The sequence below is a fragment of the Neocloeon triangulifer genome, unplaced genomic scaffold (assembly GCF_031216515.1).
Source record: "Neocloeon triangulifer isolate White Clay Creek 2 clone unplaced genomic scaffold, ASM3121651v1 ptg000012l, whole genome shotgun sequence".
NCBI classification, from domain to species: Eukaryota; Metazoa; Arthropoda; class Insecta; order Ephemeroptera; family Baetidae; genus Neocloeon; species Neocloeon triangulifer.
The window spans coordinates 10,808,910-10,836,624 of record NW_026775554.1 but is presented as its reverse complement, the minus strand read 5'-3'; the positions used below and the strand labels follow the sequence as shown (position 1 = coordinate 10,836,624).

The following is a 27,715-nucleotide window of genomic DNA, read 5'->3' as shown; positions in this document are numbered from 1 at the left end:
ACTCTCACTTAGTCAGAATCAGAAAAATTACTAGGATATCCAAGACAAAATAACACACAAAGTTTCATAATAATTTAGTTAATAATTCATTTTTAATCAGCTTTTAATTTAAGAATAAATAATTTAATCATTATTAGATCATTTAAGGCATATCCTGCAAAGTACAAAATTGACATAGCTCAAAAATTTAATGCATTTACAGATATTAAAGGTTCTAGATTAAATTTGGTCTGCAACTTTCAAAGCAAAGTGCAAGTCATCAGGGTTGACATTGAGAGATATCCTTTGCTTGAGTCCAGCTCTGTCTTGTGCAGCCAGGATTAAGCGGAATGATGCTAGACGTGCACAAATTTCCATTACTTTGCTGCTCGTAAAGTCAGTCACTCCTATCGGTGAAGCATTTTTAAAAATCTCAATCAACATCACTGAAGCGAATTACCATGAAATAGTCCTTGAGCTTTCATAGAGTTTTGTACCTCGGACAAGGTTGTTTCCTCCACTCCAGTTCTTTGAATTTCACTGGCTATACAGTTCAGGAACAATTTTTCCAAGGGGCCAAGAATCCTTTTAATAGTGAAAGTTTAAAACACAATATTTTAAACAGTGATGTTATTACTTTATAGCAAGAACAGTTGGTGTTTCCAGCATCTCTTTTAAAGCCTCCAAAACATGTGTCATTTTGACAGCGGAATTGTTGGCCAACTCAAGGGACCGGCGGCAAATTTCCAGAGCCCTTCTTGCATCACCGCTGAGTGAAGCCACTTTCCTAGTTTTAAAAAGATATTAACTCATATAAATAATACTCATTTTTGTTATGTAGGTACCTTGCTACTAGCTGCCTGGCATCACTTCCAAAGTCACCTGATTCTCCAAGTTTGACTTGAACTATTTTTTCCAATTGATCATAGGTGTAAGGGCGGAAGGTCAGGCGAGTCAACCCCTGATAGAAAAAATACACCATGATTTAAAGAAGAATAAACATTTTAATCAATTTACCATTCTGCTGGTGACTTTTCCCTGCAGAAGTCTTTCTGGAAGATCCATTGTGTTGGCAATCGTCAAAACTATAAGCCTGGACGTTGCTTTAGTTGGCCAGTCAAAGAGATGGTAGACAACATCTTGCTTTCGGGTGCACAGCATGTCCAACTGATAAGTTTTTGGTAAATAAGATCTATACTTGTAAAATAAGCCTTATTACCTCGTCAATTATTAAAATAGTAGGCGGCCGCTTCTTGTCTTTGTTGTTGAAATATTTGGTCAGACTGTCCAGGGCGATTGACGCAGTCATATTGCTCCGTTCAAGAAGAACTTCTGCCATGCGGCAAAACACCTGTTGTGGCTGAGTCAACTCCATGCCACTCACTTTGATCAGCTGGAATGGCATTTTATGATGAACAAAAACTAGAATTGCTTTATCAAAAATTACCTTGTAATCAAGTTCGCCGCTTTCCCTCCTTTTGGACAGATTTAGTAAAACTTGATTGACTGACGCTGTTTTTCCAGTGCCTGGAAGGCCACTAATGTACATGCACCTAAATGTAAAAGAAATACATGTTATTTGCAAGCAAGTTTTTGTTCATTACTACCCTCCGGTCAGATCTTCTATCCTGGACTCAATAAAGTCTTGTATATTAGCCATTTGTTCTTCCCTGCCAGGCATTTCTTGTTCTTCAATGGCAGTGCTTTCCTCTCCAACTTTCACATACTTAAAAATTTTCATTAAGCTTGCATTTGGTTTAAATTTTTTTTTTTTTTTTTATTAATTACCTTTCCTCTAGTTCTTTTAGGAGTTGCTGGAGCTTTGCTGGGAGTAGATCCAGACTTGCGGGTCCTTCCTCGGCTCACTTTGGGGGTCTGAATTGACGTCTTGAGAGCAGGTCTGAGCTGCTTCTTAGGGGTCTTCTTGGTTGTCTTCTTAGGTGTCTGGTCACTGCTGCTTGAATCGTCATAACAGACTGGTATTTTTGCTGAGCGACCTCGTCTTCCTGGAGTATCTGAAACAAATTTGCACAAAAAAAATCAATATTTTCTCAAAAGATTTTTTTATTTCCGGCTAGTGCTTCGTTTTTAAAAATAGTATAATATAATTTTTCCAGGAAGGAATTTCTCAAAGCCAAGGAAACAAACAGGTTATGAAAGTGAATAACAAGTATAACTTCTGAACAGAGGCAATTTTATTACCTGTTGTAGTTTTCTTTGTACTGCGCTTCACTTCTTCTTCACTGACCGCTTCAATCCGTGGTGCCATGGACACCCTCCTTTTACTTGGAGTCCTTTCCGGTCTAGCAATTTGCAGACTTTTTCTCCTGAGACTTTTGGATGGAGATCCTTCTGGTGATTCTGTTTTCTTGTTGGGAGTTGACTTTTTCTTCTGCGAACTTCCACGTTGTCTTGGTGTTGAAAATCCAGCTGTGGTTTTGGGACGACCTCTTTTGCCTGACAAAGGGGTTTTTGGTTCATTTTTCCTCGGAGATTTTGAATCAGCGGTTCTTGTTGATGTTGCAGCCACATTCTTCGGAGGCCTTCCTCTTCTGATTTTACTTGGCGTGTCTTCAACAGGAGTGTCTTTAGGTTTTTTGTTAGCAGTTGGAGTTTTAGGTTCCTCCTTTTCATCAGCTGATTTACTTGTTGTTGCCACTGCACTATTTCGGGGCCTTCCTCTTCCTCTTTTGCCCGGAGTGTCTTCAGATTGAATGTCTTTTCCAACTTTTTTTGGAGATGCTGTTGAGGCCATTCTTGAGCTTTTCTCTGGGGAGGAGAAAACTTTAACCCCTTTGTCTGGAGAACGAATTTTCATCCTCAGGCTGCCGTCCTTGGCGGGGCTTGCAACCAAAGGCCTTGTAAGTTTCCGACCATTTATTCGTATCTCGTCTATCACCTTTGGAACATGTTTCTCCTTTCTGCTCTTTTTCCCTGAGACTATTGGTGAGCTTGGCACAACTGGGGCATTCTCTGACATTTCTTTGCTCTTGGTACAAAGTATAGCAGGCACCACTTTTGTCTCTCCAGTTTCCTCGTCAGAATCTTCCACCTCACTGGCAGTCTGGTCGCTGTCATCGATTGCATCAAACAGGACACTAAGCTTTCTAGAAACTCTATCTTGAGCTGGTGTGAATTCTGAGGGCTGATCACAAAAGTCCATGGGAATTTCTTTGGCAGAAATTGATACATCAGGTGATTCATCGTCACTGCCATCTCTTGCGACTTCATTGAAAAGAGAGTCCATGCATTGGCAATCAATTCTTTCAAATTCAGCATCAACTTTCTTCATATAATAATCAATATGGAATTCATTGTCAGTAGCTGATGCCTGAGAAGCACTACGAGTTGTTACCTTTGAGCTACAATCTGCTGGCCAACTGTTCTTCCGTGGACTGGAAATAGAGTTTGAATGTTTTTCACTCTCTTTGGAATGTTCATTTTCAGCTTCCGCTTCCTCCTCTTCTGAAAATTCCATCTCCTCAGCCTGGTCTAATTTTTTGTCACGAACAGTTTTTCTCTCTTGAAATTTGTAGTGCTGCTCTTTGTAGTCAAACAGAGCTTCGGCCAACTGTGTGCTGAGGTCCAGTGAATTGTTTGAACTCTTTTCAGAAGGTTTAGATTTTACAGGTGACTCACACCCATGGAGTTCACGCATTTTTCTGAAGAGCGTCTGGTTCATTGACTGGAATGTTGTTTGTAGTAGACTCGGGCCTTGGCTTTCCTCCTGCTGAGATTCCACTTCTTGTGGACTGCCAAAGGGAGTTGCGTACTCTTCTGACGTAGCAGGTGACGGAACACTGTTTCCAGGTTTAATCACACGACATTTGGACCCAATAGGAGCTCCTGGAGGTCGAATTGTTGGTACAACAACCTTATCTGATGATGTTGATGATGCAGATTCTTTCTTGACTCTTTTTGGTGGCAGAGTCTGACTTACATCAGAAAAGACTTCTTCAATTGCAATGTCTTCCTCTGGAAGATAACAAGCAGACTTTGTATGGCTCTGAGAACCTGCTAACTTTATAGTTAGAAAATGCTAATTGCTAAGCCAAAAATAAACACACATAACTTATACTTTAATTTGTTATTAGTGTTTCTACAGTGTATATTAAAGAAGAGCTAGATTTAAAATTAACTCTTATATGGTTATTAAGTAAAAAAAACTTTGGTTACCTTCAGTGGTTCCATGGTTTGATTCAACTTCAGAGATGCGATTTTCTGCCTCTTTGTCATCCGTTGGTTGTCGGTGAACCATTAAGTTATCTTCCATTTGTAACAATGATTTAACTACTCCTTCCAACATAACCTTACGTCGATTGGTGCTAGAAGCGTCCTCATTCACTAGAAAATAGGTAATTAGAATTTTAATTGATGGTATATTGATTAAAAAATACCATGGACTTTTTTAGCATTATTGACAAGCAGGGTAGACTGTTTGCGCTGGTTAAGCTTCGAAGGAGTCTCTTTTTTATCTAATCTGAGACTTATCTTTCTAGCAGATCTTGAAGGGCTTTGAGCCTCCAGCCTGTTGCTAGGGCCATCTGAATCCGAATCAGACATAGTGAAGACATTCCTTCTGATTTCCAATTTTGGCCGCTTCACTTTCTTGCTAGCAAACTTTTGAATGTTCGATTCTTTCACAAATCCTTCAGAATCACTGCTTGAGAATGGGTTTGATGATCTCCTTTTAGTTGCTTTTGCCACTGGATTCAGAATTTTGGTTCCTTCTTCTTGGTCAAGGCTTGGCTTGGGTTTCTTTGCATTGGGCGAATTTTTGTTTGCCCTCGGTGACTGCGTTGAACTTCTAGAACTGAGGTGCTTACTTTGCTCCCTTACAGGTGTTGCAACTTTCATTGGAACTCTGTTCTCGGGTAAATTGCTGTCAGATTCATCATCAGATTCTGATCCGCTAGTCAGAATCTTAGTTGATATATTGATTAGCGATTTGTTCTCCTTTTTCTCTGCAATTTGGGCATCTTGACTGAATTCGAACAGCCCATCATCTTGAGATTTTGTTTGCATATACAGAATAGCAGCCTCTTTCACTTTCAACAACTTTGAGCGTGATTGAGCAAAAGGTTGTGTATCCTCATCCTCTTCAGACTCGGCAGGCACATTGGACAAAAGCACCGAGGTGGCTCTGGTTTTATCCTTTGTAGTAATGCCTCTGCTCATAGGCTCATGCAAATTTTCAGTATTATTTTTTTGGCTCCGGATACTGATGAAAGTGGAATTTTCAACGACCATATCTTTTCTAGTCTCTCCTTCGTCTTTACAAATGGAATCTAAAAAAGATACACGCAAATTAATAGAAAATAAAAAATGTTTGAATCGATACATGATTGGCCTTTGAACTCAGTTCTATTCATTGTTAAAAGTCAATAATTAAAATAATTAAGTGGGAGAAAAATTGAAATGTTGGTTCGATAAATTACCATTGACAAAACTAAAATAATCTAAATGATCCTTAAAAACTTTTCTTAACTTGAAACAAATTATTAATTCTTAAGACTATTACAAAATGATATCTTTAACATAAAACTAACCTGAGTGTGACGTAAGTTTCCTAGGATCATAGAGCTTCTTTTTCTTGGACTTTTTAGGCCAGAAGGCAGGATGATCAAAAGCGGTATTGCCCTCATGTTCAGACTCAGAGTTTCCTTTTTGGGTGGCTGGTTTCTTTTTGGGGTTTCTTTCAAGGGTGGATTTCTTCTGAACAGATGAGACATTCTTAGGATTTTCCTCCTCATCATCTTTTTCCGAAGACAAATCAAAATCTTTAGACGCTTTTTTTGGAAAAAATTGTGTCTTCTCAGACTTGTCCTTGTGATCAATTGTCTCACTAGTTGCCGCAGAAGCATTTTTGTTCACTTTAAATTCCTTCACAAATATCTCATCATCTTCACTGGATTCATCGGAATCAGGAGCTCTTGACGGTTTATTATTCACAGCAGGTTGATTCATCTTCGACTTACTAACACTTGACTTCTGACTCTGAGCCACACTTTTAGTTTGGGCTCTACTTTTTGAAAGCAACTTCAAAGACTTTGCGTCATCCTCCTTGGAATCATTTGAAATGGAAGGCTTTTCAGCATGTTTCTTCATTTCACGTTGATGTTTGTGATAGCTTCTTGTCTGGATAACGTTCTTTTGAAGTCTTGTCTCAAGGTTGTCCTCGTCTTCAATTAAGACAGGTGTTCTTGTATTGTTTGAAGTAGATGGTGCCAAGTTGTCCTTGTTTGTTAGTCTGTCACTGCTTTTCTGTCCAGTCACACTTGCTGATTTAGAGTCTATTGTTGAAGGTGGAACCGAGTCAGTTTCACACTTTTCCTGAAATATATTAAAATAGGTGCCTCAATAATAATCAAGAAACAAGCACTGTTTACCTTCAAGGTTTCATTGATTTTTGCTGCATCAACAGGGTAGACATCATTCTTCAGGTCAGTTTGTTTTAAACGAGGAATCAAGATTGTTTTATCATTTTTGTACACAACATCAAAGCGCTGGATGAACTCCATTCCAGACTCTTCCAGTATCTCCATTGGGTCATCACGAAAGTGGACTTTAACAAACTGGTGATAATAAGGAACCATTAAAAATTAAGTTAAACCAATTTAAGATTTTTCCAAACCGATCTGACAGCTGCAATTTGATGATAAGTCACTGCACCATAGATAACTGGAGATCTCCTATCCAAAATTACGTCCTTTGAGGAAAAATCTGGAAATCTGAAGATTCTGTCCTTGGGAGGAGCAATTGGTAATCTTTTGAATTCTTCACACATGGGGTGGAACCAAAATATCAAAAGATATGGTCCTTTTTCTATAAAAAAATAAATGCACGAGCCATTATTAAAGATCAATCTAAATTTCAAAAGGATTTTTACCAGTTTTTAAAATCCTGAAGATTTGGGCAAATTTAGGTGGAGGAAGATTATCCTCCGACCCAGGAACTTGAAGCCTTTCAACGTCTTGCAACTCAACAAATGAACCAATGGTAATCTTCATCTTTTTCAGAGTAAGAAACCTGCAAAAGTTTTGTTATTAAAACAAATGGAATTTAATATTACTTTATTACTTGTACTGCTGGAATTGTGCGAATGCATGATGGTACAACTTATCAGTGACGGGGACCTCTGAATGATAGCGATATGAAGGGCCATGCCAGCTGCTTGTTTTAGGCATTTTTGGGCTGGTTTCTTGTTTTTACTTTATGATCAAAAGCTAAACTAATAATTAATGGACGTTGACGATTTGTATTGAATGTTAAAGTTTGTGTATTTTCAATGGCAAACCTGTGTTGTGCAGTTGCTTTTAAGCAATTCTTTGCGCGCGCAAAGAAGAGAATGCCGAATCGCCAAAGATTTTGTTTGATTGACTTTCCATCGTTTAGCAGATTTGCAGACCAATGCAGTTGAATTGAATGCCTTGCTCGCCCCTTTCGCTACTCAATCTTGAGGTAATTTCCAGCAATTTTAAGTTCTCAAAACTAAAACAGCGACAAAGCGCCCAAAGCGGGACGAGAAAAAATAACGGCGAGTTGAGTTCGTATGTGGTTGTGGTGTGGTGTGGGTTGTGGGAAAAAGTAAATGGGATGGGCCGAGAATCTCGGGAGGAGTGCACTGAGGAGTCACACTGTACTTTATTATGATGTTTATGTTTTGTAAGGAAACGATATTTTTTGTATAGGTTTAGTAAAGTTTTTAAATTTTATCGTTTTTAATTGAAGACTCTTTGGTAATTTTTTATTTAAAAACCGAGGGATTTTCAATTTCAAAACTTTAAATGGAAAAATACTTAACTCTTTTGTCAACACTCCTGTTAGGGCAGGAGAAAAATAATAAGAAAATTGATGATGGCCGCCCTACGAAATACAAGCCTCGTGCCGGTGAGGTTGATAAAACACGGATTATTCAGCCCTGTTGTGAGGAGAGCTCGGGCAAACACTTTCAGCTCGCTTGTCCAACGATGTCAGCCGACGTTCAGCTACCTTTCGTTCACAAATCACATCTCTTCAAAATTCTACAGCACCACCAAAGCCACCACCGATGCCAAAGGCCTTGCCGAAGAAATCCTCAAGTCCCGGCTGCAGGCCGATGGTGGCGGTGGAAAGGAGCAAAAAGACGAGCAGAAACAGGAGACCGAAGAGGAAAAGAAAAAGCGAGAGGCCGCCTGGAGGACTATGAAGTACACTTTTATCGCTTTCGGTGTCACATTCACCAGTCTCGGCATTTGGGTGTTAGTCGAGTGTGGTATGTTTGGAGCCCCAGTAAATTTTCTCTTTTATCTCAATTTTCAAACAAAACGTTTTAGGCGCCCCGTTAAAAGACCCTGATGGCAATGACATAGAAGACGAATACAGTGGCATGCCAGTCGTCCAGCAATATATTGCCCGATCGTGGAGAGAGTTGGTTTCATACAGAAAGGTTTGCATAATTTGTTAAGTTTCCTTAATATATCACTAAATATCTGAATTGCTGCAGATGATTCAAGAACCTTCAAGAGACAAACTGCTCCCCGACCCTTTAACTGAGCCCTATTATCAACCGCCATACACGCTAGTCCTTGAAATGACAGATGTTCTTGTCCATCCAGATTGGACAGTATGCTTGTTTTCTGTAGTAACTTGAATAATTTTAATAATGCCTAAATTTAGTACCAAACTGGCTGGAGGTTCAAGAAGAGGCCCGGCGTCGACTTTTTCCTTACCCAAGTTGCGCCTCCTTTATTTGAAGTTGTTATTTACACTGCTGAGCAGGGCTTTGTAAGTGATTCTGATTGTTATTTTGCAATGTGATACTGAATTTTTGTGTTTTACCCTCAAGACTGCATTTCCCATTCTTGACGCATTAGACCCACACGGTTGCATTTCCTACCGTCTGTTCAGAGATGCCACCAAGTATGTGGATGGACACCACATCAAAGACTTGGAGAGTTTGAACAGAGATCTGAGTAAGGTCATAGTTGTCGACTGGAACGACAAGTCCATCAAAGAAAACTACAGCAACGCCTTGCTGCTTCCTAGGTGGAAGGGAAATGACGATGACCAAACTCTCATTGAGCTTGCGGTCTTTTTGAAAAGTGAGCTGAATGCTTTTTTTCAATTTTGGTTTTGCTTATTAAAATTTAATCTTGCAGCAATTGCTACTTCGGAAGTTCAGGATGTCAGAGAAGTTTTGAATTACTATCACCAGTTTGATGATCCCTTGGAAGCTTTTAAAGAAAACTTGCAAAAACTCCAGGTATTATAAATTTGACGTAGTTATTATGTTCTGATTTTAATAAATACTTGTAGGCACAAGAGGTAGCAAAACAGCAGCAGCTAAGTGAAGAAAAAAAGAAGAGCCCGCTAGCAAATACTTTCCTGAAAAGAAGGTAGCACCAATGAAGTTTCCCGGAAATATAGACAAATGAACATACTGAAGCCTCACTTTTTCCATCTACTTAACTTCTCGACCTTGGCTTTCTCTGCAAATATGGCACCTTGGTCTGCAGCCTGTGATTGTAAGAGAAGGCAGGAATTGCTTTTGCTGCTGTGTGGCTGACTTTAACGTAATGCTTGGCAGCAAATTACAAATTTCAATTCACTGAAATATCCTGGAATTAAAAATAAAAATGCTCATTTCATTGACTCGCAATGAGCTTTAATGTTATTTATTTAAATTTTTTCCAACAGTAGAGGTGACCTTTCTTTACCAACAATGAACAACGTACATCAGTCATTTTTTTTTAAATTTGTACATTTTCTAGAGATTTTAGATACAGGATAATTATAATATATATTCACAGTTGACATGTAATAATGATAGTGAGTCTAACCGTGTACATACTAGTTGGAATGCAAGACATACGTTGAAAGTTTGAACAAACTGTCAAAGTGAATTTCCTTGACAGAGGTTTTATTTTATAAAAATGCTCTTTGCAAAGAGCTTGTGAATGTTTGCTGAACTTGCAACAACACTATAAATTTTTAATATCTCTGTTGTTCCATAAATGTAGAGGAAAATTGATTAACTCGCATATACCAGTGGGGACTTTGGTAGTTGATGTAAATAAGTGCTGATAAGACTTAGAGAGTGGGACATTTTAGAGCAGCCTTAGAGAAAATGTTGTAGAAATCAAAGCTGCCTTTTGCAATTTCAAATTCGCACACACATAAGTATTCTGGCCCTGAATCTAGAACATAGGGGCTGAAAAAAATTGTAATCCAAAAGAATCACTTTTTGGCTTGCGTGGGGTTCCTCAAAACTCCTGCTTGTGTCAGTTCAACTTGAAAGATTTGACAGCCGGTTTCGGATGCCACCTGAGGTGCGATAGTCTTTGAATGACCACTTTTTCCATTAGCAGCGACGCGGCCATCCACAAGGGGCCGTACTCAAGGGTAATGAGACCGTTGATGTTGTAATCGAACGCTGAGTAGTCCCACGGGCAGGCGTTGAGAGAGCGTAGGACAAAGCCGGACGAGTACTCCCAGCAGTAGATCCAAACTAGATAGACGAGGCCGCGCCATGGCCAGACCAGACCTCGGGAGAGCATTTTGTCGGCCAGGACTTCCATGACTAGACCGGAAATTCCGTAGATGGGAAGGGACCAAATGTTTGAACAGCCTGTTGATGAGAAAATTTACATAAGATTTTATTTGCGTGGATGACGAGTGTTGGGTAATATGATATACCTGCTAACGTCCATTTCTGCATCAAGACAAAGTCCCAAGTGGCCGAAAATAACACTTCAATAAGGAAGCCATGCAGAGCATAAACATACAGCCTGTCAGCCACTGTCAAAGGAGACCCCATCGCGACGCTCATCCTGAAATAAAAAGTAGTTCAGCCCTAATTAGATTTTTGTAAGGAAACTAATTGCCTAAAGTAATAAATTCTTGAACATTTTTTAGCAGATCTCTGCTAGTTGTTATACCCTTTTGCTCATTTTTTCCATTTAATTTTTTTTTATTAACTTCATTGATTCAAATAAACAATTATTTAATAAAATAATCTTAATTTTAAACAAATATCAACATAATTATTGAAGATCTGGAGCATCAAAAATGAAAATAGAGCCAATTATTGAGGCTTGCTTATGTTCACTTAAATTTTAGATTGCCATGATTGGATGTATAAGGGACTGTATTGAAACAGACAGTTGAAGAAGATTGGAGATTTAAGATCAATTTAGGCTATAATATGTTTATAATTACATTTATTTTTATTTTGGTAATAAATATTTTTATATCACGCGGCAACTAAAAGCAAAATCAGTGTTAACATTTATTATCAGCACCAGCAGTAGCAAACGATGAAAATGCGTGCATGCAAAAGCACTCTGCTGTTATTGCCTCTTTCATATTATTACATGTGTGCGGTCGTTCGCATTAATATTATCAATCGTCATATCCGTTGCATTAAACAAGCTTCATTTATATGTGCCTTGACATTTTTAACTTTACAATATATTGATCCTTGATCGATTGGAATTTTTTAACGTTAATTCTGCTTTTCAACAGGATCTCGTCTCTATTAGGGTTTTATTAAAATTTAAATTGAATTTTAATTTTCTTTTCTTCTCTTCCGCAGAACAAATTTAACAAATTAATATAATAAACGTGGTTGGGACAATGACTGCGGCTGCTGAATGATTCATTGTGACTTATTATTGCAACTAATGCAATGAAGCCACAATTGAATGCATTATCTTGTTGTCCCAATTATGTTTAGTTGCATGGTAGAGAAGCAGGCAAGTGCAGAGCGCAGTTTCAGAGGCGTATATAGCTGAGCGCAGCAAAAAGTTTAATCTCTCTACTGGAAATTAAAGACTTATCCGTTGGACTTTTGAATAGAAAAAAAATGAAGATGTCAGAAGACCAAGGGAAAATACCGTCTTTTAACGTTGCGCAACTATTGATACAAAAAATGTCGTATATTTTTATACACAGCTTGATTAAAGTCTACATCACTATTTTTTATGCACACTACACTCAGCTATTTATACAAATTTTGACGACTTTTGACGTCATATAACAGGTGCTGCTGAAATAAGTTCCTATAAATGTATTCCTACACTTTTAGCCTATGAATTTCTAGCGTGTCACATCCTTCGAGGGCGAAAATCGTGTAGATCTCTCACGAAGCACCCACCCCCAGACCGATCTATGAATTAGTTATAATAATATCATGGTATGGTGTGCACATAAAAAAACTAATAAAATTTTAACCCATCTTCTATGAATATCAAACCTTGGTACTGCCTTTTCTCTTTTGATGTGAAAAAACACTACTATTTTTAAATCAAATAGGAATAAAGGCTCAAAGATCAAAGACGAAACTTCAATAATTGTACTTTAGTTAATGATCAATTTAGACGCTGCAGTTTTTGCTTCTGTTTTGCGGTGAGCTAACTGATCATCTTCCGTTCGTCAAGTCTGCGTTTCGCAAGATATATATCATACGCACACTTGCTGGTCATTGCTCTGCGGTGTTTGCCCGCAGGTGCTCAAGTGCGTTTTTTTAAAACGGCTGACTACATATTATTATGCAGTACGCAGCACTTTTATAAGGATTGCTGAGATTTAAACAAATATAATACATTAATATGCGCTACGACTTGCGACTATGTTCAATTATAATCTGCGTGGAAATTTGTGATGAAATATTAAAAACAATTTCTTTTAAAAAAAAAATCATTATTATTAGAAATTTAGCATATTTATTTTTTTTAAATGTAGAAATTTTTTGCATTTTCCTCCTTTAATATTCTCAAATTAATTTGAATGTTTAATTGAATGAAAAAAAGCAAACTATATCTTTTGATTTATTTTAAATATAGCACAAAAATATATGGTGATGCAATGACGGAACATTTCATTGTTTGAAATTTCTGAGATATTTGAATGAATAAATGAATTAAATTTTTTCGTTAACTTTACTATCCTTTTTGTATGGTAGTTTATTACTCATTATTAATTATTATTATGGAATAAAATGAAATTTAAATCAAATTCTGATTTATTCGTCTTCTCACGGTTTTTCCAAGTGATGAAAATTTAACTTGCCGTGGCATTTTCTCTGATAAGATGTATGCAACCCGCTACAAATGCGAGATACGCGGGTTGCATCTATCGCTCGCAAGGGGTGCACGCGTCAAAACGACCTCGCAATAGACACACATGTGTGGCTGCAACTGTAAATGTTGCGAAATTGCGAATTGCGCACCCAGCAGGTCACCGCGTGTGACGCTGCAGCTGACTTGGTGCTTTTCTCTCTCAGCACAGCGTTCTAATTCGGTGATCAGCAGCCCTCGTCACATCTCCCTCTCGGCAAATCGATACCGACAGGGCTGCTCTGCTAGTTCCCGCATAAAATCCAAAGCGAAAAAAATTTCTGCACACGTACCTAAGTAATAAATTTGGCGCCGGAGGACACTCGCACGTTGGCTTGTTTTGGTGTCGTCTCGAGTTGGTGTGGTGCCGACCTAGGACAGCAGCTTTTATCGCGCAGTCGTTCGCCGGCCAGTGGCACCGCGAGCCGAGCGACTCCTCCGTCTCTCTCTCGCCCGCCGCTTTTCCGCCGCAAAAATCGTTCCGCCGCCGCTCTCGGCCTCGCGAGCCGCCGCGGCGCGAACGTCGCTGCACTTGCCGTCGCAGAGCCTAGATGGAGGATCGAGTATCTCGCTCGAACCATCTCTCCATCTCAATGTCGCACTTCAAAGCTCTGCTATCTCCATCTACCAGAACTCGCTTTCTTAAAAACCTGCTGCTGAATGAATAGATAATGAAAAGCAGGTTGAAATATTTTCTTAAGCAATCTTGAAAAGTGTAATATTTAAACGAAAAAAAAAATGAATTAATAATGAAAGCAAAGTTAATGTCACAAACAGAATAAAAAAAAAAAAAAAAAAAAAAAAAAAAAAATGAAAATTTCTGAACAACTTTTAAATTAGTAAATTGTGAACACTGCTGAAAGCTGAAAATATGTAGAAATGGTAATAAAATTAATTGGGATTTAGATAGTATAACAGAGCAAAAATTATCAAAAAGCTTATAAAAAAAACAATAATTATTCAAATAAAATACTGACTGCCGTAAATTGCTTATTTTACTTTGAAGTTTATGAAGAAAACAATTTGCAAATGAGTATGGTTTGCACTGGGCGATGCTACTCTTTATAAATAAGTTGTTTTGGAATAAAAAATTTAATTGATTTCAGTTATAAAAAAACGTAATGCATATTTGAATTATTACGAATTTTCTTTTAATCTAAATTTTAATTAAAATAGTTAAATGATAACAAAAATTCATCTACTATGTAGATAATGTACAAATTCTGCCCCATTTGTTCAAAATTACATTTTATTTTTTAATTTTTTCAATTTTATAAGACCAAACCTTGGCCTGAACAAAAATTATGAAAAATATTAAATTGAATGGTTGTTGACAAAATGTTGAAATTTTTTTTTTTTTTTTTTTTTTTAATATTGTAATCATAAATTTTTTATTATCAATGGGAAGAATTAAATTTTTTAAGTCGATCACACTTCAAAGTTGGATAAGCATAATAATGCTACCAGAGGGATTTGTTTTAATTTTTTTTTTAAATTAAATTTTTAATAAAATAATGAAATACCTGAATTTGAAACAAAACTGATGATTCTTTCAGTTTCTTTTATAAAAAGTTAACCAAAGATAAAATAAGTATAATAAGTAATAAGATAATTTAATAATTTTTTTCAGTCATGTGGTAGTTTAAAATTTCTGTGTGTGATTTATTTTTTATTTATCTTTGAAATTTATTCACGAAATTATTATTTTTAAACATCAAACAAAATAAAGCACTTAGAATGCCACTTCACGCATACAAGTTGCGACTTGCGACCGCCCTGGGCACTCAATAATTTGTTAACAATTGGAGCAAGTAGCGTGTTTTGTCACGCTGCAGCCACACTGTGTGCGCCTCTGATTATTGTGGTCTTGACGAGCACCAAAGTTTTGGCTCTCGATGTAAACATTTTTATTAAGCCGAGTTGACACTTGGCTCTTCTCACAATTCAACTCGCTGACACTTTGTTCATCGGCAAAACCCATCCGGAAACGAAACTGACGTGAATGCTTATTGCCAAATATTCAGCTTAAAAAAAACGCGACAACCAGCTAAAAGGAATTATTTGCTGTGAATAAAAAAATATAATATCATATGACTGCGACTATTTAATATTTAACGCCCACAAATTTTGGTCTCGGGGCTGACAAAGCCGACGGCCGTAGGATCCAAGTCTATGATGGTGAGGGTCACGACGACATCGCCCAACTCAAGTGTCCACGATGGAGTACCGCATGTCACGGGCGACTAGCTCGATTTTCTGGAGCAGGCGACCCGCTCGCTCGGGGTTGATGGCCTGGTCGCCGACTATCGTCAAGTACTTGAGTTTTTTGGCGAACCCGAGCCGTGTGGGCTGCACTCGGACCGACTGCCCGGTGTTGACGCGGAGTTTTTCCAGAATCCTGGGGTTCATAGCCGCTGCCAAAGGTCCTATGTTGTTGTCGCTGGTTTTGACCACGCAGTATTCGTGAAGTTGTGGGTTCTCCACTGAGTACACTTTCACCACAAATTCCTCGACATTACGGCGCCCAGGAAACAGTGCATTGCGATTTTCTACGGCAAGGAAAATGGAGCCTAAAAAAAATCAATTTTTAAAGATGTAAAATTATGATGTTCAGTTTTAGTTATTCACTTACTGCTCTGGTCGTGCAAATACTTTGATTTGATAGCGCACAGTTCCATTTTGAGAAATGTTTTAATCGTGTTCGTTTAGATTCCTCTGAATTTAAAATTTGAAAATAGCTTAACAATGCAAATTTACAACAAAGCACTTATCATGAGCTACACCTTTCAAATTGTTGGGCCTCTGTGTATGTCTTGCAAGAATCAAAAATATAATAGAATTCATAAACGCCCGTTGAAAAATCAGTTAGAATATTAAATGAAATAAATATATTTAAGACTCTGCGTTTAACAACTTGTTGGCCAGAGGTGCTGCCGTTTCTTCGCATTTTATATTTTTGATCCTTTCTCCTGACTTGATTTGTGATAAATGAACAATGATACTATATAGTTTAAGATTAAATTTAATTTTAAAATAAACATATTGATTCTAGAAATAAATGAGTAAACAAATGAATTAAATTTGAGAGTAATTTTAATTGGCATGCCCGCCAAATTAAGTAGAAAATTGCCAGTAGTTGCGAGACAAGAAAACAGCGGCCACGTCCGCGAAGAGGATGGTTCGCACACGGCAGCTCGACGACAAAGTCGGAGACTTCAAAATCAGCAGCATCATCAGTTCATCAGACAAAAAAAATTTGGTTCCCTTTATGAATACTATAAGGGTCTGCTGGATCAGACCTGACGTGCAGGGTGATTTTTTTAAGAAAGAAAATGTAAATTAGAAAGTTTTGCAGCAAAAGAAATTTACTTTCTTTTTGTAATTAGTCATTTTGATTCCATTATTTTTATACTTAATCAAAAAGTGGTTTAAAATTAAAATTTAGTGTTTTTAATAAGAAAATTTTTTTAGAATTTTTTCAATAAAGCCAATCGATTGTACGTCTAATTTTACTACTAGATCCAAATTTTTGTACAAAAATATTCAGCGGTTACAAAATAATCAGTTGCAAAGGTCATGAGCCTTAATGAAGGCCGAGCGGCACTTTTTGGTTAATATTTTCTAAATAAATAACCGCTGAACATTTTTCCACGAAAATTTGTTTCTAGACGTAAAATTAGACGTACAATCAATTGGCTATATTGAAAGAATTCTAAATTTAAATTTTTTTTATATAAAACACTAAATTTTAATTTTAAACCACTTTTTGATTTAGTATAAAATATTGGCAGCAAAATGACTAATTACAAAAAGAAAGTAAATTTCTTTTGCTACAACTTTCTAATTTACATTTTCTTTCTTAAAATATCACCCTGCACGTCAGGTCTGATCCAGCAGACCCTTATAGTATTCATAAAGGGAACCAAATTTTTTAATGGCATACTAAGAAAAATATTGCTCAATTCTTCTACTTTCGTTGTGGAAATTTCCATGGTCTAATTAAACGTGATATAATTATTTATCAAATTTGAGCATAAATATGCACCTCAGAACCGAGGCTATAAAGTGTGATGCTGCCGCCTCATCAACACGGGGGCGCCACTGTCGCCGAGCTACTCTTAATTGACGAAAGCGCCTCTAGTCAATTGAAAGTTTTTTAACAACAAGATTGTTATTCTACTCAGGTCATTAAAAAATATATTTTTTTTTTTTTTTTTTTTTTGTGAAAATTAGTAATAAAGACTAAGGTGAAAATTCTAAAAAGATGGGGCAGTAAAACAATAATTATACATTATCACCTTTATCTCCCAAGAATCGTTATCTCTCGCGGCAGCGATAATTTGCCACATTAAAATTTAATAAGAAAAGAGAAGTCCAATCGTGGTACGCGCAAGCAGCACGTGGTTTTCACAGATAGTGAAAAGGAACTTTAAATATCCTTACTCAAGAGATTGCGAATCAATAATTCACCGCAACAGGTAAAAATTTTAGTTGCCAAGCATATCAAATTTTATGATAAATCAGCAAGCAATCACATTATAAATTATAAATCAAGTTATTATTTTTCAATTCTCAAGAATCTTATAAAATTTCTTTACCTGTAAATAGTTTTTAATTAAGTAAAAATATTAACTTATTTCAGCTACGCAATGTAAATTTCGCCTTTGAGAAAGCTCATTGCTTTTCATTTACGTCAGAGTAGCGCACACAAAAGACGACGCCTCAAGTGCACTGCTAAGCCGAGCATTCTCAATAAACCTCACAATGTCATAACAATTAACATGCACACAAAATGAAGGGGTTTCCCAATCCCAATATAGAAAGAAGTAACGTCATAAAAGTTGAAAGTGCTCAAAACCGTGATGGACGTGATTTAACCGAAATTTGTTTTAAAACGAAATGCGTATGTAGCATTAAAACATTTATCTGATAACTTATTAGTATCATGAATTGTTTGTATATAAATTGACTTTTATATTTATAGCGCATTATTATTCCTTTATCAAATTTTGTGTGCAAATTAACAGGGTCGTGTTTATTTTACATGCATATAGCGCTGTCAAAATGAGGCAAGGACATTATGACTACCTTAATGTTCAATTGGCTCCATTGCTTTACTTTCGCGTGCGTCATATGTGCATACCTACAAGTAAATTTTGAGTTTAATTGATACCGAGTGTTGTTTTTGTCACTGTTATGCTCCCCTCCTCCGCCCGCGCTGTCCGCACTCGGTGCCTTTAGGATGATCGAAATGCATTTCATTTGTGTCATTCCCTAGAACCCCACATTTCGGTAGTCTTTCTCAAGTTGAGCAGCCGGACTCACCGAAATTCGTTGCGCTGCCTAAATTTCTTGCTGAAAAGGTAAGAAAGCTGTATCAGCCTGTGAATATTTAGCATTTTTATTATGGACACTATTTTAATTTCGGGTTTTTCAAATAATTTTTTTAATAACTTTAACTTTTTCAAGTAATACAAACTATTTTGTTGTTGTTTGTTAGATAACATAATTGCTGTGAGGCTTCTTGCGTTGCATTGTTAATTATATTTTATTTTCGGCAAGGTCACTGTTCACAAGTAAGAGTTTTGTAAGAATTTTGAAATAGAGGTAAATTAAATCTCATCTCCAATTATGTAACTATAACTTAACCAATTGTACTTTCATTTATTAGTGCAGAATTATATTGTTAATATGAAAAAAGGATACAATTAATTAGTAATATCTTGTTAAAAAAAAATAATACTAGAAACATTTAGAACTTATTCCTGCTTTTTAATTTTCTTTAGAAGAAAAAAAATTTAATGCTGAACTTAATATAAAAATTTATTATGTTATATTATCTTCTGTTTAAATAAACTTTGCAAGTAGTAAAAATTGGTAAATTAAATAATTCTCACCTCTTTAATATTTACCTCAGATTGCATCAGATTGTACTGGATCAACAAAATGGGCCAAAAATATAAAATTTCTCAAGAAACAGATTTAAAAATCGGGTATTATAAAAATTATTCTCTAATTATTTTGGATTTATAACATGATTTTCAATTATCCAGCAATTCCAAGCTCTCGGAAAGTCATTTAAAAATAATCGATGATTCTGATGATGAAAAATCAAAGAGTTTCTTTGTCAACTGGAGAAACTCAAAACTAGAATCATCCAACAAGAAAAAGAATAAGAAGGAAGGATCCCTTCCGCCAGTTTCCTACTTCAAACTGGTTTGATACGTTACAATTTTTTTAGACCCTTATTTTACTATAAAAATTAATTAGTTCCGATTTGCGTCCACTTGGGACTTACTGTGGATAGGGGTTGCCTTGGCGGCGGCAATGGCCACAGGCGCTCTCATGCCTCTCCTGATTGTCCTTTACGGCGAGTTCACCAACGTGCTGGTCGACGGAGCACTCGAAGCGTCGCCAAACGTCACCAGACAGTACAATTCCAACATTTTCATCACCTTCGACGAAAAAGGGGCGCCGTCTTCGGACGATCCTGATTTCATGACGGCGGTGGCTACGTTTGGTATCAGTTGCTGCGGCCTCGGCCTCTTGCAAATGATCCTCGACTACATTTTCGTCGCCTGCCTCAACTTTACATCAGAAAAACAGGCAAATATAACAAAATATTAATTAAAAATTTTCAAACAATTGAATGAAAAAATAGCACTTCCATAAAAAATTAAAGTATTGCAATTATTACAAATAAAAAAATTAAAATCCCTAGATTTTGAGTATCCGCCAGGCGTATTTGAGGGCCGTGCTGAGGCAGGACATTGGTTACTACGACACAAATCAGACCGGAGATTTCGCAAGCAGGCTGACTGAGTAAGTTACTCTCAGACTATTCACTAGAAAGACCCTCCTCAAGGGATCAATTCTATCCAGAGACCTAAAGAAACTGCAGGACGGAATCAACGAAAAGCTTGGAATGTTCATCTTCCAGTTGTTCTCGTTCATTTTTTCCATCGTCCTGGCGTTTCTCTTCGGATGGAAACTCACCCTTGTCGTTCTGAGCAGCATGCCACTGCTGATTGCCTCCACTGCTCTCGTAACAAAGGTATGCTTAAAATAATAAATAGGTAAACATGCTTTAAATTAATTATAAGATGCAAGCGTCTTTGACTGAAAGAGAGCTCAAAGCCTACGCGTCTGCCGGCGCCGTTTGTGAAGAGGTGCTGACAGCTGTCAGGACTGTGATGGCCTTTGGAGGAGAAGAAAAAGAAACTAAACGGTTTGTGCTATTTAATTAATTTTTCCTTCGTGTAATGAAATAATTCGCTGCCCATTATTATAAAATTATACGCTGGGAAAAAATGATTAAAATTTAAAAATAAATTTCATTGAAAAAATAAATATAAAATTATTTTTTATACATTTAGTTATGCCCAAAACTTAATTCCTGCTCGGAAAACGGCCATGAAGAGAGGCGTCTACACCGGAATAGGAAACGGCGTAATGTGGTGTGTCACTTTTGCCTCCTACGCCCTAGCCTTCTGGTACGGTGTAACTTTGGTCCTAGAGAGCAGATTAATGGAGGAACCAGAATACACTCCCGGCTCAATGGCTATAGTAAGATTAATTTTAATAAACTAGAAAAAAATTGATGCATTTTTTTAAATCAGGTATTCTTTTGCGTTTTGTATGCCGCCACAGTTATCGGCCAAGCCGCTCCATACCTGGAAGCATTTTCAATGGCCAGAGGAGCGGCGGCGATGATCTTTTCGGTCATCGACCGAACACCTCAGATCGACAGCCTCTCCGAAAAGGGCCTCAAACCGAGCAGCATCATGGGAGAGATCAAATTTCTAGGAGTCAACTTTAGCTACCCCTCGCGGAAGGAAGTGCCTGTGCTGAAAGGGCTCGACTTGAAAGTGAATCGCGGCGAAACAGTGGCGCTGGTTGGCACCTCTGGCTGTGGAAAGTCAACTTGCTTGCAACTGGTGCAGAGGTTTTATGATCCCGACGAGGGACTGGTATGATTTCTTTTTTAATTGATAGAAACCTATTTATTTATTTTTTTTTAAATCAGATTGAAGTTGATGAAGTGGACATAAAAGAATTGAACATAAGTTGGCTCAGGAGCAATATTGGAGTGGTCGGACAAGAGCCAGTTTTGTTTGATGCAACAATCGCTGAAAATATTAGATACGGAAATCCGAATGCTACTTTTGAGGAAATAAGATTCGCTGCAAAAGAATCCCAAGCTGATGACTTTATCATGAAGCTCCCAAGTGTAAAAATTCATTAAAAAATTAAATTTGGAATGTTAAAAATATTTTTATAGAAATATGACACGCTTGTTGGAGACAGAGGAGCTCAGCTGTCAGGAGGTCAAAAGCAAAGAATCGCCATTGCCAGAGCCCTTGTTAAAAAACCAGCGATTTTGCTCCTGGACGAGGCGACATCAGCCCTAGACACAAGCAGCGAAGCTCAAGTCCAGCAAGCTCTGGACCAGGTATTTTTAATTAAATCTTTTTATTTTGAAAATAAATTTTTTTAAGGCGAGCAATGGAAGAACCACAATTGTGGTGGCTCACAGATTGTCAACGGTGAAGGGAGTAGACCGGATTGTGGTCTTCGAAGGGGGCAAAGTGGTGGAGGAAGGCACCCATAATGATCTGATGGCCAAGGGTGGTGCCTATTACAACTTGGTCGCAACTCAAACTGAGCACCAAGCGTCAGACCAGAGTATTTTGTCAGAGGCAGTTAAACGAGGTATGTACCAAAAATAAAATTATAAATAAATGCGCTATATTTTTTTTTTATCCAGAGGAAAATGAGGTTGATGAAAAAGAGAGGAAGGCAATCGCATTTAGCAGACAGGAAAGTATCCTGGAAAATAATAAAGAGGAAGGCACATTAGGATACCCAATAGAGGTTTAATTTTCATGATAATTTTTAGAATATAAAAATAAATAAAAAAATCCAAATAGGGTGATCCTGAAGATGTAGAAGCACCAGTTTTGGCGATTTTAAAACTGAACAAACGCGAGTGGAAGGAAATAACTTTTGGTTGTATTGGAGCTTTCATCGTCGGGTGCAGCATGCCTGTTTTTGCAGTGCTTTTTGGAGATGTTTACGGAGTCCTTTCCCTCCCCAACCCCGAGGACGTCAGAGAGGGCACAGACTATTTTTCACTCATGTTCTTACTTGTTGGCGTTGTGACTGGTGTGGGAGCATATTTACAAGTAATCACAGATAATTAAACCGTTAGTAGTAAAATAATAATTAAATTCAAATTAAGATGGATATGCTGAATCGCGCTGGAGTGAAAATGACAATGAGACTTCGTGAAGAGTGTTTCGCAGCTATGCTGAGGCAGGAGATCGCGTGGTTCGATGACCCCAAAAACAGCACTGGTGCTCTTTGCGCGAGACTCTCTGGAGATGCTGCCAGTGTCCAAGGGGTACGCAAACTTGAAAATCTAGGAAAATTTTCTCATCAAATTTTATTTTAGGCAACTGGGTCTCGAGTTGGAACTGCCGTCCAAACATTCGCCACTTTGGCGTTAGGTCTTGGACTCGCTTTGTTTTTTTCCTGGAAATTGGGACTTGTGACCGCTGCTTTTGTGCCCATAGTTTTCTTCGCCGTTTATTTAGAAGCGAGGATTCTAAGAATGCAGAATGCCTTTGCCAAAACGTCTCTCGAGAGAGCCAGCAAGGTAACATTTTTTTATCTAAACTATTTTAGACCATTTAAAACCAATTTTAAACAATAAGATGATTACTCTCTAAATTATTATTTCATTAGAAAAAATTATTTATTTTGTTTTTTAAGCTTCTTTCGTGAAACAATCACATTTTTATAACTTCAGGTTGCAACCGAAGCGATTGGAAATATCAGGACGGTGGCAGGTTTGGTGAGAGAAAGAGCCGTGATTGAAGAGTATTCAAACCTTCTGAAGGCGCCTCACGCCAAAGCAATGCGAACTGCCCATATACGAGGCCTTGTTTTTGGATTTGGGCAAACCATGCCTTTCTTTGCTTATGGCATTAGTCTTTACTACGGCGGGTGGCTAGTCCACTACGAAAAACTCCCATACGAAAACATCATCAAGTGAGTAAATTGATATTAATAATTATTATTAAAATTTAAAACAGGCACACTTTTCACTATTAAGTTGAAAGTCTCAGAAAAATCATAACCCTTTGAAATAAACATTTTTCACAAAATTAATCATTTTTGTGAGCAAATTTTATACAGACGATTTTTTTCATTTGATAGAAAAATTAGAACAATCTATTTTAAATTTTTTAAACAGAGAAGAAACATCGAATTTGCTTCTTTTAAGCGCCTGCGATAATCCGATTATGCAGCCCGCGCGATAAACCTGCTTTACAGTATGCCTACTTTCCAGGGTGACAGAGGCACTTATTTACGGCACCATGATGCTCGGCCAGGCTCTCGCTTTCGCGCCCGACTTCAACCAAGCCAAAGTTGCTGCAAACAAAATCATGAGACTCTTGGCAAGACAGCCGAAAATTTTCCACACTTCGCATGATCCGCTCTCCGAAAAATCGGTTTGAAATAAAAATAAAACAAAATCTTAAATTTAACAAAAATAAATTCTAGGCTGCGATTGGTGACGTCAACTACAACAACGTTGAGTTTGCCTATCCCTCGAGACCGAACGTCAGAGTCCTTGGGGGAATGTCCTTGCAAGTGAAACCTGGCCAAACAGTGGCGCTTGTCGGCGCTTCCGGCTGTGGAAAATCAACCTGCCTGCAACTCCTGCAAAGACTTTACGATCCACTCTCAGGCACCATTGTATGAATTAAAAATTAATTTTATGTTTTTCCTTTTCCGAAACGCAAAATTTTAGAAACTGGATGAAATGGAGGTGAGCAATTTGCCTATTACTAGGCTGAGGGCCCAGCTCGGAGTGGTATCGCAAGAGCCAGTGCTGTTTGACAGGTCTTTGGCAGAAAACATCAAGTATGGGGACAACGCCAGGGAGGTCAGCATGGGCGAGGTCTTGGAGGCGGCCAAACAGGCCAACATTCACAATTTCATATCCAGTCTTCCAAACGTAGGGAAAAATTTAATACGACGACGAAATGAAATTTATTCTAAATAAATCAGGGATACGAGACTCGTTTGGGAGAAAGGGGTGCCCAGTTGTCCGGTGGCCAGAAGCAAAGAGTGGCCATCGCCAGGGCGCTCGTCCGCAACCCCAGGGTGTTGCTGTTGGACGAGGCCACTTCCGCCTTAGACGCTGAGAGTGAAAAGGTATTAATTTTATTTTTATTAATCTTATATAATTAATTATTTTTATTTAGGTGGTGCAGGCGACTTTGGACGATGCCCGCCGTGGCCGAACTTGCATCACCATCGCGCACAGATTGAGCACTATCAGAGATAGTGATATGATTTGTGTGGTTGAAAAGGGAAGGGTAGTTGAATCGGGAACTCACTCGCAACTGCTTGCCCTCAACGGTGCCTACAGACGGCTCCACGCCTTTCAAGAAGGATAAATAATTAAATCTATCATTTTACATACAAAAAAATAAATTTTTATTCTTGAACGCAGTTGTACATTTTTTTTAAATTCTTTCACCCTTTTCTTTTTATCATTGAGTAACTTTAATGATAACTTATAACTTAATTTAATGCACAATTTAATAATGTTTCAAATAACTGATATTACTTTTAAACAGTCTAAGATAGTATTAAAATATTTGCGCACGTGGCTAATTAGTATTTTTTTATTTTTTTATTTTTGTGTTTTGAGTTAAAGAAAGTCTTAGTAGGCGTAAGGAAGCATTTCCTGATGTGCACACGAACTGCAAATTTTCATCACAAAGCTTAATGTGAAAATAATTAACATGTTCTCTTTTCCCTGAAGGCTTTAAAGTTTGAGGAAGCTGACGTGGTTGCGTTCTAATCAATTTTTCATTATCCTGGTCAACCCAGCACCTCAGATTAATTATAGTACATACATTTAACCAAATCAAAAAGGCAACCAACATTTTCCTCGGTCACTTGTGATAACCGCAATCTTTTCCACATCAGTAATTAACAATAATTCAAAAACCATTACTTTCTTTAATTAATTAGCCGCAGCTCTCGACCGCGGGAAGTTCAGATAATAGTTTGATCTGACGTATCGCGGCTTTTAACCGATCAGATCAGCGTTTTCCCTATAATTAAAAGTAACTTGCTCCATCCCGTCGTCGTCAGTCAGGCTTTGACAACTACAGAGATGTTTTCTCGTCAGCGCCTTTTCCTGCTTGTAGCAGCGGCTGCCCAGATTGCTGTTGCGGCTGATCGTAGGTGAGTTATCTTTTAATTTCAAATTAAAAATAAAATATCAAATTCATTTATTCATGGTGATTTTTCTGTGCAGCCGACGAGGTTCACCATTTCAAACGGAGGTAGTCGACGCGTCCAATAAATGTTGCGAATCCTTGGTATGCCTCTTGAAAAGTTGTTAGACCCCTTTTTTTAATTAGAGCAAACTTAAATTATTAAGAAAAACGCCACTGACAATATGGATGCGTACCTTGACCAGCTATCAGGAACAGTGAAAGCCCAAAATAAAGTAATTCAGGTGAATTTCCATCTTCGTATTTTTTTTTTTAATTTAAATTTATATTCCTATCAAAAGGATCTGAAATCAAGTAATGATGGCACCATCTTGAAATTGGGCAAACTTGAGACGACCCTTGCTGCAGTTCGTCAAGACTCCGACCTGAAGAGTAAAAAATTCTTAGAAGAACTGAGCAAAATCGTTGCTAGTCTGCAGAAAAACGTAGTTTTTGAAAATAATTTAATGAAATTTGTTTTCAAATAAATTTTTTTAGGACGCCAATCTGTCCAAGGTGCCAGAACTGAGCGCAAAGTTGACAGAGCTTTTCAACAAACTTGAGCAAAAAACTAAAAGCGACGCGGAAAAATTCAGCAAAATTAAAAACGTAAGTAAAATTGTTCATATATATTTACAAAACTTTCAAAATTTTTGATTCTTAAGTCCCTGAAAAATGCTGAGGAAAACTTGAAAAATCAATTAACTACAGAAAAGCCGCAATTAAATCCGGTAAGAAATAATTATTTTAATGACACAATATACCTATTACAATAATATTATTCTTTAAAAACACTTTTATTTCAGACGGAGCCTAGTTTATTTGGTAAGTAATTAAAAGATTTGTGTTAAATTTGTCACAATCTAAGATGTAATAATTAAATGCAGATGAGTTTGAACGTATTAGGCTGAGCACTGGAGAGTACTTGTACAGTCACGGCGCGGTAAAAATTAAGAGGATCAAAATAATTAAAACCAATAACGGGGCATATTTTTAGGAAACCTGGGCTGATGCTCTCGCAATCTGCACAAAATTGAGCGCCCAGCTGCTGATTATCGAGTCCGAAGAGCAGATGAAAGAGGTTGCAAGGAACTGTCCTGAACGGAATTGTGAGGAAATCAGAGATGAAGTCAATTAAGTTTTAATAAATCCTCTAAAACAATGCAGCGGCCTATTGGGTTGGCGCCTCGGACATAGGAAAAAAATTCGGACAATTCACCTGGACCAACGGCAAAAAATTGCCTAAGTCGAGCAATCTCTGGGACAAGGTTTTGTTTGGTGGACAACCAAACAACATGCAAGAGGGGCAGGAAACTTGCGTCAGTGTTGAAGAGTTGGGCAAAAAACTAAACGACTACAAGTGCTCAACCACCAAGCGCTTTATTTGCAAATTATGAATATGATCATACTTGCCAATATATTTAAAATAAAAATTAATCAAAGTTTCACTGGTAGAATTTCAATAGTCAGCATAGTCAGCATAATTATTAAATTGAATTTTCTGTTTCCATCTTGTTTTTACAAATATTCGCTTCTCCTTGTTTTAAAAAAGCATTATAAACATTGTTCAATATTTTGATTATCAAAATAAAATGTTTTCTATTGAAATCTTTAATATTTTTGATCGAAATCTATGTTTTATTTCATGAACCTTGAAATTTATTAATTTTAGAGATAATATCATTTTAATGACATAATATTAAACTTGGCGAGAATAAAAAAAATCATAAGAGTTTAAAAACGTGGAAATTCTAGAACCTACAGACATTCCTAATATGCAAAAAAAAAACGTGTCATGTGCTGTATGACAAGGATGATTAATTAGTTTTTGGAAGTGTCCAGGATGATGGAAATCATTAATCAAGAGAAAAAACGGAAAAAAAACTATGGTTACCACTAAATTCAGCCAAAACGTATCCATCTATAAATATATAAAAAATTAAATTGATATAAAACACTAAATCAGTTTTCTTGACAAAATTTGATCTCTGTGAATTCGGTAAAGATTTATTCATGCGAAATAAGTGATTCGATTTTTCGCCGTTGAAGAGAATGGGGTGAGCACTTGGCAAAGGTCGGGCAAAATGAACCGCAGGACCGACCCTGCTTTTATCATAGGGAGCTGCATTTGAATAGCGGAAGAGCGCGGAGAGCGAGCGGCATTGTGGTTGAGAACAAAAATGAGTGCCCGGAACGGGAGGAGGTCGGGCGGGCGGGCGCGCCTCTTCCATTTTCCGTCGCTCTCTGCTGCAAGAGAGTGAGTGCCTAGCTGCGAAACACAATGCGTTGCGCGAATGATAAAAAACGAGCTGCGAGAGCGCAATAAAGAAAAGAAAA

At 37.4% G+C, this 27,715-nt stretch overlaps 5 protein-coding genes across 9 annotated transcripts; 3 read left to right on the top strand and 2 right to left on the bottom strand.

The window, feature by feature from the left end:
- Nucleotides 1–56: 56 nt before the first annotated feature.
- LOC132197993 (uncharacterized) lies at nt 57–13,613 on the bottom strand. Of its 3 annotated transcripts, XM_059621652.1 has the most exons (20): nt 13,370–13,611; nt 10,657–10,790; nt 7,277–10,588; nt 7,060–7,210; nt 6,869–7,008; nt 6,614–6,804; nt 6,369–6,554; nt 5,529–6,312; nt 4,377–5,267; nt 4,156–4,323; nt 2,182–3,954; nt 1,768–1,994; nt 1,587–1,705; nt 1,427–1,532; nt 1,199–1,372; nt 997–1,146; nt 825–940; nt 617–766; nt 440–564; nt 58–386 (listed from the first exon to the last, which is right to left on the bottom strand). In XM_059621652.1, the coding sequence occupies exons 4-20, from the start codon at nt 7,164–7,166 to the stop codon at nt 220–222; spliced, it is 5,574 nt and encodes a 1,857-aa protein (XP_059477635.1). In that variant the 5' UTR covers nt 7,167–7,210; nt 7,277–10,588; nt 10,657–10,790; nt 13,370–13,611; the 3' UTR covers nt 58–219. The 3 variants fall into 3 exon arrangements, with proteins under 3 accessions (XP_059477633.1, XP_059477634.1, XP_059477635.1); XM_059621650.1 differs by having other exon boundaries at nt 57–386; nt 1,199–1,532; nt 13,370–13,613; XM_059621651.1 differs by having other exon boundaries at nt 57–386; nt 1,199–1,532; nt 7,060–7,205; nt 13,370–13,613.
- LOC132197997 (mitochondrial import inner membrane translocase subunit TIM50-C-like) lies at nt 7,390–9,612 on the top strand. The gene is made up of 8 exons (XM_059621660.1): nt 7,390–7,440; nt 7,807–8,233; nt 8,295–8,407; nt 8,465–8,584; nt 8,638–8,745; nt 8,807–9,062; nt 9,120–9,223; nt 9,277–9,612. Exons 1-8 carry the CDS (start codon nt 7,405–7,407, stop codon nt 9,358–9,360), a joined length of 1,248 nt encoding a protein of 415 aa, XP_059477643.1. The 5' UTR covers nt 7,390–7,404; the 3' UTR covers nt 9,361–9,612.
- On the bottom strand, nt 10,242–10,777 carry LOC132196282 (transmembrane protein 229b-like). Its single transcript, XM_059618822.1, has 2 exons — nt 10,657–10,777; nt 10,242–10,588 (listed from the first exon to the last, which is right to left on the bottom strand). The coding sequence occupies exons 1-2, from the start codon at nt 10,775–10,777 to the stop codon at nt 10,242–10,244; spliced, it is 468 nt and encodes a 155-aa protein (XP_059474805.1).
- Nucleotides 13,614–17,440: 3,827 nt separating the features above from the next.
- Nucleotides 17,441–24,602, top strand: LOC132197995 (ATP-dependent translocase ABCB1-like). Of its 3 annotated transcripts, XM_059621653.1 has the most exons (23): nt 17,441–17,554; nt 18,355–18,439; nt 18,994–19,069; nt 19,130–19,292; nt 19,347–19,682; nt 19,798–19,898; nt 19,959–20,130; nt 20,180–20,304; nt 20,453–20,642; nt 20,696–21,046; nt 21,103–21,306; nt 21,358–21,528; nt 21,575–21,788; nt 21,844–21,950; nt 22,007–22,261; nt 22,318–22,479; nt 22,531–22,734; nt 22,888–23,129; nt 23,431–23,593; nt 23,646–23,840; nt 23,896–24,102; nt 24,156–24,302; nt 24,353–24,602. In XM_059621653.1, exons 3-23 carry the CDS (start codon nt 19,023–19,025, stop codon nt 24,545–24,547), a joined length of 3,951 nt encoding a protein of 1,316 aa, XP_059477636.1. In that variant the 5' UTR covers nt 17,441–17,554; nt 18,355–18,439; nt 18,994–19,022; the 3' UTR covers nt 24,548–24,602. The 3 variants fall into 3 exon arrangements, with proteins under 3 accessions (XP_059477636.1, XP_059477638.1, XP_059477637.1); XM_059621655.1 differs by lacking the exon at nt 18,355–18,439 and having other exon boundaries at nt 17,478–17,554; XM_059621654.1 differs by lacking the exon at nt 17,441–17,554 and having other exon boundaries at nt 18,073–18,439.
- A 598-nt stretch (nt 24,603–25,200) lies between these two features.
- Nucleotides 25,201–27,008, top strand: LOC132197023 (C-type lectin domain family 4 member A-like). Its single transcript, XM_059620047.1, has 10 exons — nt 25,201–25,346; nt 25,420–25,483; nt 25,546–25,623; nt 25,681–25,824; nt 25,877–25,987; nt 26,044–26,109; nt 26,185–26,203; nt 26,266–26,321; nt 26,376–26,487; nt 26,546–27,008. Exons 1-10 carry the CDS (start codon nt 25,276–25,278, stop codon nt 26,773–26,775), a joined length of 951 nt encoding a protein of 316 aa, XP_059476030.1. The 5' UTR covers nt 25,201–25,275; the 3' UTR covers nt 26,776–27,008.
- The last annotated feature ends 707 nt before the right edge of the window (nt 27,009–27,715 follow it).

Excerpts from the sequence above, each read along its gene's own strand:
- LOC132197997 (XM_059621660.1), top strand. The coding sequence starts at position 7,405 with ATGCCTTGCTCGCCCCTTTCGCTACTCAATCTTGAG. Across the intron at positions 7,441-7,806 it reads TTTCGCTACTCAATCTTGAG|GGCAGGAGAAAAATAATAAG; the intron begins GTAATTTCCAGC and ends CACTCCTGTTAG. Across the intron at positions 8,746-8,806 it reads ACACTGCTGAGCAGGGCTTT|ACTGCATTTCCCATTCTTGA; the intron begins GTAAGTGATTCT and ends TTTACCCTCAAG.
- LOC132197993 (XM_059621650.1), bottom strand. The coding sequence starts at position 7,166 with ATGCCTAAAACAAGCAGCTGGCATGGCCCTTCATATCGCTATCATTCA. Across the intron at positions 5,268-5,528 it reads GAAACTTACGTCACACTCAG|ATTCCATTTGTAAAGACGAA; the intron begins GTTAGTTTTATG and ends TATCTTTTTTAG. Across the intron at positions 3,955-4,155 it reads AAACCATGGAACCACTGAAG|AGGAAGACATTGCAATTGAA; the intron begins GTAACCAAAGTT and ends GTTATCTTCCAG.
- LOC132197995 (XM_059621653.1), top strand. The coding sequence starts at position 19,023 with ATGGGCCAAAAATATAAAATTTCTCAAGAAACAGATTTAAAAATCGG. Across the intron at positions 22,480-22,530 it reads ATGCTGCCAGTGTCCAAGGG|GCAACTGGGTCTCGAGTTGG; the intron begins GTACGCAAACTT and ends ATTTTATTTTAG. Across the intron at positions 24,103-24,155 it reads TCATATCCAGTCTTCCAAAC|GGATACGAGACTCGTTTGGG; the intron begins GTAGGGAAAAAT and ends TAAATAAATCAG.
- LOC132197023 (XM_059620047.1), top strand. The coding sequence starts at position 25,276 with ATGTTTTCTCGTCAGCGCCTTTTCCTGCTTGTAGCAGCGGCTGCCCAG. Across the intron at positions 25,825-25,876 it reads TTGCTAGTCTGCAGAAAAAC|GACGCCAATCTGTCCAAGGT; the intron begins GTAGTTTTTGAA and ends AAATTTTTTTAG. Across the intron at positions 25,988-26,043 it reads AATTCAGCAAAATTAAAAAC|TCCCTGAAAAATGCTGAGGA; the intron begins GTAAGTAAAATT and ends TTGATTCTTAAG.
- LOC132196282 (XM_059618822.1), bottom strand. The coding sequence starts at position 10,777 with ATGGGGTCTCCTTTGACAGTGGCTGACAGGCTGTATGTTTATGCTCTG. Across the intron at positions 10,589-10,656 it reads GCAGAAATGGACGTTAGCAG|GCTGTTCAAACATTTGGTCC; the intron begins GTATATCATATT and ends TCTCATCAACAG.